The sequence below is a fragment of the Pistacia vera genome, unplaced genomic scaffold, assembly GCF_008641045.1.
Source record: "Pistacia vera cultivar Batoury unplaced genomic scaffold, PisVer_v2 Contig944, whole genome shotgun sequence".
NCBI classification, from domain to species: Eukaryota; Viridiplantae; Streptophyta; class Magnoliopsida; order Sapindales; family Anacardiaceae; genus Pistacia; species Pistacia vera.
Window position 1 is genome coordinate 780,967 of NW_022196828.1, and position 10,196 is coordinate 791,162.

Consider the following 10,196-nt stretch of genomic DNA (forward strand, 5'->3'; position numbering starts at 1 on the left):
AAAAAAAAAAAAGAAAGGTAAAATCGATTGTTATTTAAGGCCTTAAGCGAGCAAAGAGATTTCATACAAGTACTCAAGTTTACTCAAATTGCCCAATTCAGCAGGAATTTCACCGGTAAGTAAATTGATACTGAGATCCCTTCAAAAACAGGAAATTTTTTATAAATATCATGAATTGAGTAGGTGTATATGGACTTATAAATGTGATCAATCGCAGAAAGTTCTTCAAGTGATCATTGTGAAGATACTCACAAATACTTGAGAGACGTAAGTTGCCCTAAAGATGTTGGTATGTTCCCTTCAAGAAAGTTCCGGGCAAAAGCGCTGTTGAGGGAAACCAGAAAACAATGCCATATATTATTATTAATTTTTTTTTCATTGACTTTGCCTAGTTCTCTGTTTTGAGCCTACTGTACTTGTTTTGGTATTTTTAGATTTGTATTGAAATACTCTTCAATCCACTCAGTTTTCCTAGATTTTTGTGAAATTACACTTTAGACTTTCTCCCAAAACTTCAAATCCTGGCTGGGGCGTCCATCGGATATTAGGTATGTTTGCAATCTAATGATTTAGCGTCAATGATTAAATAGACACTAGTTCCTTCATATTTTGCTTGTATGGTAGCGGGCCATTCAATTGATTGGTCCCGAGGACACTGCTCATTACAGAAACCAAATCTATCATTAAGAAAGAATATTTCTTTGATCTGGAGCTAGAGAAAATTATGATATTTCTTGAGTTCCATATATACTGTAGTATCACTGACTTACATGTGTGTGAGGCTTGATAAATTATTCAGGGCAGGAGGAATGATACCAGAAATTTGGTTGTCAGATAGATGTCTGTTAAAAAAAAAAAAAAATAATAATGATAAAGAAAAAAAATTATCAAACAATATTATAAATATATATACTGTGGTTCAAAAAAAATTATCCCTGTCGACTTACAGTACTTGGAGCCCGGATAAATTACTCAGGTCAGCAGGAATGGTATCGGAAATTTGATTGCTGGATAGCCAACTGCTTAAAAACAAAAACAATATATATATACCTCAATCGATCGATACTTTAATTAGACACGGAAAAAATTAAGAAAAAAATTCTTAGAAAAGCTTTCAAGATTGAGGTGCTGGCAAATCAACTATTCTATGATGCATTTTCGTCCTCTTATAAGACATAAATATATATGTTCATCAGTTCAATATATAGCGCAACACTAACTCACATTTTTTGGAGCTTGGTTAAATTATTCAGGGTAGGAGGAATGGCACGATGAATTTGATTGTCGGATAGGTCACTGTTAAAAAGAAAAATACATATATATCAAACAAACATAGATCCTCTGGTCCTTCGACCATACATAGTGTTACATTACTACTTTTGCAGTTATCAATTTAACACATGAAAGATATAATTATGTCTTATATGATAAAATGGCATACACTAATTAAATTTAAGAATTTTTCTTTCAACTGAGCACAAGTGAGTATACATTTAAGAAATCTGTTGCTTTTTCAACCCCACCCAAAAGCTCAAATTAATGAATCCTCCTCCAAGGTTGGGTGAGGAAATATTTGATCTTAAGATATTCTGTTGCTTCTACGCAAGAGATAGAAACAGTATATAAATTAATTTAAGAAATCTCCTTGTTGTAACTTGTAAATATATGCACATATATGCACACGTTGCAGAAAGACAACGCAATGATACTTACAGAATTTCCAAGTATTTTAACTTAGATAATGCTTCTCCATCAATAAATCCAGCCAAGTTTGAGCTTTTAATAGTTCTGCCAGAAAAAATTAACATGCAAATGTATTAATTAATTGACAATTTGACAATAAATATTTCATACTCATTTATGCTAGCTCCAAACCTACATGTTGGTGACGTGACAAACATTGGTGGTACAGCTGCAATTGAATTCAGGACTAAAGCAAGTGACATTATTCGTCGGACTTTCTTGATTCGATCGATAGCCCAATTTGGACACCAATGTTTTCAAGGCTTCCGCTGATTCAACAATTAATAACGAAATCCTTTGTTAGATGTATAATAATTTCTCTCTTTTTTTTTTTTTTTCTTCTTTTATTCAGTTGATATATAATAATTAAACTTAAAATCTCATGTATCATTCATATATGATTATTACCTTCATCGGCTGGCAAACAAGTATCGTTATTGCAGGATAAATCCGTTAGAATTTCTCCTGGATTATAACGCAAGGTCACCAAAAGTATTAATTAGCAGAAGCTTATTAGAGAAATAAATTTCCTAAAAACTTAAAATAAAAGAACATAATAATTTAACCTGCTGACGATTCAGTAGTGACCATTTGAAGCCAACAACTTTGGAAAAGAAGAATAACGGTAAGTAAAGCAATGAGCTTAGAAAGGAAACTTCGAAAAAGTTCACCCATTTTTTTTTTAGTTATAGCAAACTGATCATATATGTGCTCTTCCACACGTCTTAATTTATAGTCTATGTAGGAAGTTCACTTGCAGAAGATTAAGTAATACGCCTCTCTGAAAAGAAGAGACAATAGACCAAAGCATATATTAGAAAAAGAATAAAATCTTAAAGATAATAAAAGCAAAAGGAATAGATTAAATATAATGTTCTTGCTTGATAAATCATGATACTCATCAAAGGTGAAGAAGCTGCAGGCTGCTTTGTTCCCTGTGTCTAGAGATAAAATGGGCATCAGCATCACTTAAAAAGAGAAAAGCACATATTATATTCTTTATTCCGTGAGATGGCTTTGGATGGCTAGATGTTCTAATTCTAAACGAAGAAATTTCGCTTTTTATTTTTGCTTTTCCTCAATGAAAAGCATCTTGATAGTTGATTTCACTGTTAAAAAGAACCGTTCATAACTTTAATTTTACGTCAGCTTAGATGACATCATATTTATTCCATGGACGCAGGGAACCATGAGGTGGGAATTTTCAACTAAAAAATAAAAAATTTAGTTGACATGTGGTAATAGATATATATTTTACACCATTTATTCAAAAGAAATATATTCTTTTCATGATACTTGCTGGTTGAGCTAAGAGAAAATTTGTAAGATTAGGTTGTAAGCCAATTTTTATCCCTATTCAAAAGAAATATATTCTTTTCACATAACTTAAAACGTGTATATTCTTTTAACAGAACTTAAAACTTATGATACCATTTCCTGCCAATAGTGAATATAGCTTTAGCCATGTTCGTTCTATCACGTTGTTATATTACTATTTCACAGTAGATTGAAGCTTGGTGCAACCAATAATTTGATGTTCATTCTATTAAGAGTTTATAATATCTATTTATTAATGAGCTAGATTCGTTATATTGTTTCTCATTTTCCTTTTTTTACTGAAAAGCTTAGGTTGTTTCCATTGACAAACATGTACCTAATTTAATAATTTGTTTCTCTTGGGTGCATGTTTGAGGTACTTTTAGGTCTAGTTTTGTTTTGTTTTTGTTTTTTTTGTAGGTAAGTAATATCATTAAAAGAGAGACAAAATGTACAGAGAGGCCATAAAAAAAGGAACCATCCTACCTTAGACATGCACTGAGATACGAATAAAAACACAAGTCTAATAGACTTAGAACCTAATCTTCTCTTGTTTGCCTATTTTAAGCGTGCGAAGGATAGGAGATAAGTGGAGAGGAGCTAGCAAGCAAAGGAACACAAAGACAAAAACATCTTATCATAGGACATGCCCTAATAGGATTAAAAAAAACCTAAATAAGACTAAGAACAATAATACACAACATCATTCTTACCTCAGGACAAGCCTTGGGTTAGGAAAACCCATGTTCGTCACACTGCTATCCTTAATATTATTATTAAGAATTGCATGGTCTTCTTAATTAGTTATGAAGAAACCATAAACAATAATATTCAACAAGAAGTCTTCCATTAGAAAGAAAAGAAGCGATGCAACTCTTCAGATATATTTTTTAACTGTTTTTAGCTAATCTCATCTTAAATAATGCTTTCAGAAAAAAAATATGACAAAAAAACATATATTGACGGGGAGCCTAGATAGTCTAGAGGCAAATGGCTGGGATATGTTTTCCTTTGATGATCGCTTTAACGTTTGAACAGAAAGATGTTGTTGGACTTGGTTCAGATCCCTTGTACACCAAGTTAATATCACCAATCTCGATATTTTGGCATGGATTATCTTTGCTACACAAAAGATTTGCTGCAACTTCGGAGGAGGAAGTGTCATGGATATTGTTGTATCTAACATTGCTGATCTTCACTCGCAAAGGCACCTATCTGAAAAAAAGAAAAAATATGAAGGTCTATTACGAAGTTAGCCAACTTTCTTGCTCTCAATGGAATTTATTCTGATAATTGTTTAGCCATTGACGAAATTGAATCCTAAGGATTGTTAAAAGGTAAAGTAAAACTAAGTAACTAAATCACGTGTTTAAATTTTTAACGATAACATGGGATGCCAGAATAGGCTCCATTTGTTTAAGTTTTTAGAATAGTACGTATTCTATTTTGAATATGATTTAATTACATAGGATAGGAATCTATGAATGTGTTTGGTATATTTTTAGAAAATATTTTCTGAAAATATTTAGATTATTTTTAACCCCTAACATTTTTTAATTTAACTAAACACCCCCATAATAAAAGTTTATAAATTAATAAAAACACCCCCACCCATCCAACTATTGTTGGTATGGCGCACAACTGGTTAGATCTGGCCGGTCGTGCACCGATTTAGCCTTTTCTGATTAGATCCACCATGGATCTAGTTGAAAACAGCTAGATCTACAACCAAATATCTAGCCAGATCTGGTTGTTGACGGCCAGATTTCTGGCCATTGTCTGACTCCACTCAATCGTGCACCATTTCGGCGGCTTTTGACCACCGTTCGATGGTGGTAGTCGGTTGTCGGCAACAGTTAGGTGGATGGGAGTGTTTTTGTTAATTTATAAACTTTTATTAAGAAAAGTAATTGTTAAATGTTTTGAGTTTATAAGATTAGATTTTGAATTGAATAATCAATATTAAAACAAATATGTATGGTTTGAAAAGTTAAATGAAGGAGAGAGGGGGGAGGGGGGCGCTGTAAAATATCAAACATATTGTTAACAAGACGACGTACCATGGGTACCTTGCACTTGGAATTTTTGTGGCAATCATTTTGTGCCCATACACTTTCTCCTTGACCATGGAAAGTTGCGCCTCCTGTGAGGTTGAAGTTATTGATGTATTGAATGGTGACTCAACATCCTTTATTAACTTATGTTGATGGAGCGGCAGGAGCATTGACAAGCCCTCTCACTTTAAATACGGATGGCTATGACAATATCGGCATCGCTCCAGTATTATCTAATTCATATTTAAAAAACATATACCCAAACGAAGAAATGACTTTTGCGATATTTTAAAGATTTTTAATAACAAAAAAAATAAATATAAATTTTTTTTCCTTTTAATAATATTTAATTTCATATCTAAAACTATTATTATTATTATTATTTAAAATGGATTTCTATAAAATAAAGTAAGTAAGGAGATTTAAACTTATAAACTGATCAAACTAGTTTGTAAGCTTTAAAATTAAACTGATATATTTGTTTATAATTTTTTTGAGTTTATAAACCAAAAAAAAAAAAAAAAAAAACTCTGTTTATAAACTAGTTTGACCAAGTATATTACCACGTTATCTTTGTTTAATTTTAAAATTCTATAGTATACACTTGTTTAATGTAGTACTATTTTCAGTCATTTTATAATAAAATATACTTATAATCCATATTTTACCAAACACATCAACTACTTATCAATTACTTATAAATACCTTAACTAAACACGTAATTACTTAAAATTTTAAATATTTATAATTAGCTTATAAACACTTGTTACTTATAAGCTAATTTTCATAACCACAGATAAACACCTATAAGTTGTTAGCTATTTGTGATTCACATGAATTATATTTTAAGTAATAATTAAAGTAAAATATTATTTCCGCATGCAATAATTATTTGGACAGATCGATGGCTATTTGTGTTTCACCTGGTTAATATTTTTTTTAAGGCTTTAGCAACAATGTTGTTGGTGGCTCACACGTTGATTGGATTTGACCCACCACATAATTGATAATTCTACGTGGAGCGAGAAGAGCCACATAAATTCAAAATAAAATGCATTGTCATAGCTTTCATGAGCCCACATTTGGGCCCATATTTTGCATTATTGCCTCCTTCTTCCATTGCTTTTACCTAGTCCACACACGTCTCTCTTATATTCTTTTGCCAAGTGTTACACGACTGTTCTAGACACTTCAATTATTAGCAAGATTACTAATAATTATGCTGACATGTAACCTTAATCTGTCTCAACTTCTTATCCATTGTCAATTTTTCACTTTCTTCTCTATCACGCAATTAAAAAACAAGCTTGAGAGGAAGAACCCTGTTGGCTTTCTCTGATTGCTTCATGCCCCCACCATTATTGGAGTAAAATAAAATGTAAATTGCCCATGCAAATATTTTATTGCTGTAAAGTTTTTTAATGGCTAATAATGGAAATTTATTTGCTACAAACAAACAGGAAAGTGTCAAAACTCAAAGAGAAGTTGTTTACAACTCCCTTCTAGTTTCTGATATATAGCCAACCCCAGTTATAGCCTGTGTTTTTCACCTCTTAGCCATCACATGCATCATTTTCAGATCATCTTCTCAGAATAAACGGTCATAATATGGCTCATCTAGATTCTGATGATCGCAAGTCTCCTCTTCTTCCTAACCGTGATCCAATCCAACGGTTACCAGGCTCTCAGCATTCCTTACTCAAATCCATTTTCACTCCCAACAGTTTCTACGTTCTGTTGGGTCCTCTGCTGTGCGGTGTTATATGTGTTTGTGTGAAGTTTGATGGGCCGGTGAGTAGCCGGAACATGTTGGGTGTGCTTGCTTGGGTGTTTTCATGGTGGCTGACTCAGGCTGTGCCCATGCCTGTCACCTCCATGTCTCCCCTGTTTCTGTTTCCCCTGTTTGGAATATCTTCTTCTGACAGTGTTGCTCACTCTTACATGAATGATGTCATTGCTCTTGTCCTTGGAAGCTTCATTCTTGCTCTTGCTGTTGAACAATATAATATTCACAGAAGATTGGCCTTAAATGTAAGTTCCCCTTATCTAAGTCTAACTAATTAATATATTATTTTGTAAATTCTTCACTTTTTCATGCCTAGAAGATTCCTTAAATCGTGCTTGGATCTCTTGAACTATTACAAAATTAACGTCTTGGCATCAAATCTTGCTAGCACAAAGTGGAACAGTTTGTTTTAGATCTGTAAATCTGAAATAGTGAAAACAATTATGACTTGTCATTGAATTGTTGGAATGTTTACGCAGATAGCATCGCTTTTCTGTGGAGAGCCACTGAACCCACCATTGCTGCTTCTCGGAATATGTGGCACCACGGCGTTTGTGAGCATGTGGATGCACAACGTGGCAGCAGCCGTGATGATGATGCCAGTGGCCACTGGGATCTTACAGAATTTGCCAAGTGGTCCTATTCAATCTAATGTTATGAGGAAGTTCTGCAAAGCTGTGGTTCTTGGAGTGACATACTCAGCAGCTATAGGAGGGATGAGTACACTGACTGGTACTGGTGTCAATCTGATATTGGTTGGTATGTGGAAGAGCTATTTTCCAGAAGCAACACCAATTAGCTTCAGTACATGGTTCTTTTTTGGGTTCCCTTTGGCTTTAGTTCTTTTCTTTGTTTTGTGGGTTATATTATGTTTGTTGTACTGTTCAAAGGGCTCAGGGGAAGCTCTTTCTGAGTATTTGGACAGAACCCAACTCAAAAGGGAGCTTGAAATACTAGGTAAGAGCCTTCACTTTGATTTATGAGGCAGAATTGATTAGAAATCCAATTACTGGACTATCTACTAGGCCTTTCAAAGTCGAGTATTGACTTGATAGTATGATGTGGACAGGTCCCATGGCTTTTGCTGAGAAGATGATATTAGCTGTGTTTGGGGTGCGCCCTTAAGTACTGTAATTTCTCAATTAAGTGATGATAACATTGTTGGAATTATCTTCAAATTGATAATAAATTATTGATGCAGATGCTAATAGCATTGTGGATGACAAGAAGAATAACAGATGATACTCCTGGTTGGGGAGCACTTTTCCATGGGCGTGCTGGTGATGGAACTGCCAGTGTGAGCACTCTGTCATTTAGAACATTAATTTAGTTAAGATTCTGTGTGATTAAGTTAAGCATGGTTAAATATTAATTCTGTAGGTTTTGATGGCAACCTTGTTGTTCATAATTCCAAACAAGAAGCAAGAGGGGGAAAAATTGATGGATTGGAACAAATGCAAGAAGCTACCATGGAACATCATATTACTTCTAGGGGCCGGTTTTGCCATAGCTGATGGAGTTAGATCTAGTGGACTTGCTGATGTGCTATCAAGAGCCTTAGACTTCTTGGAGGCAGCTCCATATTTGGCCATTGCACCTATTGTGTGTCTCATAAGTGCCATAATTACCGAATTCACGTCAAACAATTCTACCACAACCCTCGTAATTCCACTTCTAATCCAAATAGCGGAAACGATGCATGTGCATCCATTACTCCTCATGGTTCCTGGAGCAATTGGAGCACAATTTTCTTTCTTGCTACCAACATCAACCCCTTCCAATATAGTTGGGTTCACAACCGGGCACATTGAAATTCAAGATATGATCAAGATAGGATTGCCACTCAAGATTGCTGGCATTGCAGCTCTGTCCTTTCTAATGCCTACACTTGGTAAATAATCTATATTTATCTTTGCTGATCATAACTGGTGTTTGTGTGTGTTATTCTGTTTTCAAGATTGAATTGATTTTGCTATTGCAGGCGTTTATGTGTTTGGAACAAATGGGGAAGTTCAGTAGCTGCAAATGGCTCTGCAACATTGTTTTATTTTCTCCGCTAAGTCTCGGTAAAAATCCATGAGGCACTATGTATAGAGTTTACTGCAGTTCTTGTTATTGATAAGACAGTGATAAATTGGAGCGTAGCACGTAGGAGAATTAAAGATCATGCAATGCATATCAGAAGATAAATTGTGTATTTTGTTTCTTCATGTAGTGGCAAATATTATGGATATCAAGATTGTCTCTTCCCTTTGTTTATCCATGTTACAGCTACATCTCAATGTATCATCTTTTGGGCCTTTGGCTGGCCACACAAATATGTGAACTAGGATTATTGGAGCTTCCTTGGTAAAGAAACTTCTTCTACTTCATGCAATATCTATTCAAGCTGCAGATAAGTGCAGAATGCTAATGTTGACAGAACATTAAACTCAGATTTTTAGACGAGTGAATGAAAGTAATCAACCTATTATCTCACTATTATAATATATAACTAACTACAAAAATAGAGAAACCCAAATTCTCAGCAGAAGTACCCCTTAACCTAGATTTCTGACAATCAAACCATCATCAAAACTGTTGGAATATGACTTAAAGTGGGTACCACAAATGTCAGCAAAGAGGTTTAGGCTTTTCTTTTGTGTTAGTGATAGGGGTATTCGGTTCGGGGTACCTTATATTTTTTTAAGGAACCGGAATCAATGGTTCCTTAAAATTTGAAACTGGAACTGGAATCGACAGTTCTGGTTCTCGGGTACCCAGAACCGGAACTTGTAATAATAGTTCTGGTTCCGGTTTCAGGTACCATATAAAATTTAAATTACACCCAAAAGTTTTTAAAATGGCAAAAAAACCCTTAAAAACTTACAAATATGCCCCCACCTGGCACTTGTTAACAAAAATAAAATTATAAATTACAAACTCCATTACTTTGTAAAGGTTGAGTCTCAAAAGTCAAACCAACTTACTTTAAATGTTATGAAATATAAATATAAATGTATTCACATTACTTTTTCTACAAAAGTTTTTACTAACACCCCCACTCTTTAATTTTATTTCATATTAATCTTGGTTCCCAGTTTTGGTTCCGGTTCCTGACTGTAAGGACCAGAACCAGAACCGCAAAGTGACAGTTCCAAAAATTTGGAACCGGAACCTACCTATTGAGGGCCGGTTCCGGGTAGAAATTGAAACCAAACCCTGGGTACCCACCGGTTTCAGTTCCAGTTCCAATCGGTTCTTTTGAACACCTTTAGTTAGTGATGTTGGATGAGCTGTTAGAAATTATGAATTCA

General features: G+C 34.2%; 2 protein-coding genes across 3 annotated transcripts; one reads left to right on the plus strand and one right to left on the minus strand.

The window, feature by feature from the left end:
* Positions 1–30: 30 nt before the first annotated feature.
* LOC116120773 (probable leucine-rich repeat receptor-like protein kinase At1g35710) lies at positions 31–2,452 on the minus strand. 2 transcript variants are annotated; one of them, XM_031406741.1, is made up of 9 exons: positions 2,310–2,452; positions 2,152–2,208; positions 1,880–2,012; positions 1,714–1,788; positions 1,225–1,296; positions 948–1,019; positions 771–842; positions 253–324; positions 31–139 (listed from the first exon to the last, which is right to left on the minus strand). In XM_031406741.1, exons 1-9 carry the CDS (start codon positions 2,416–2,418, stop codon positions 43–45), a joined length of 759 nt encoding a protein of 252 aa, XP_031262601.1. In that variant the 5' UTR covers positions 2,419–2,452; the 3' UTR covers positions 31–42. The 2 variants fall into 2 exon arrangements, with proteins under 2 accessions (XP_031262601.1, XP_031262600.1); XM_031406740.1 differs by having other exon boundaries at positions 948–1,022.
* A 4,186-nt stretch (positions 2,453–6,638) lies between these two features.
* LOC116120761 (tonoplast dicarboxylate transporter-like) lies at positions 6,639–9,240 on the plus strand. Its single transcript, XM_031406729.1, has 6 exons — positions 6,639–7,145; positions 7,380–7,857; positions 7,970–8,013; positions 8,102–8,197; positions 8,281–8,791; positions 8,882–9,240. The coding sequence occupies exons 1-6, from the start codon at positions 6,723–6,725 to the stop codon at positions 8,917–8,919; spliced, it is 1,590 nt and encodes a 529-aa protein (XP_031262589.1). The 5' UTR covers positions 6,639–6,722; the 3' UTR covers positions 8,920–9,240.
* The last annotated feature ends 956 nt before the right edge of the window (positions 9,241–10,196 follow it).

Coding starts and splice junctions, on each gene's coding strand:
- LOC116120773 (XM_031406740.1), bottom strand. CDS start 2,418: ATGGGTGAACTTTTTCGAAGTTTCCTTTCTAAGCTCATTGCTTTACTT. Junction 1,023..1,224: donor TTAACCAAGCTCCAAAAAAT/GTGAGTTAGTGT, acceptor TTTGTTTTTAAG/CAGTTGGCTATCCAGCAATC. Junction 843..947: donor TTATCCGGGCTCCAAGTACT/GTAAGTCGACAG, acceptor TTTTTTTAACAG/ACATCTATCTGACAACCAAA.
- LOC116120761 (XM_031406729.1), top strand. CDS start 6,723: ATGGCTCATCTAGATTCTGATGATCGCAAGTCTCCTCTTCTTCCTAAC. Junction 7,146..7,379: donor ACAGAAGATTGGCCTTAAAT/GTAAGTTCCCCT, acceptor ATGTTTACGCAG/ATAGCATCGCTTTTCTGTGG. Junction 8,198..8,280: donor CTGGTGATGGAACTGCCAGT/GTGAGCACTCTG, acceptor TTAATTCTGTAG/GTTTTGATGGCAACCTTGTT.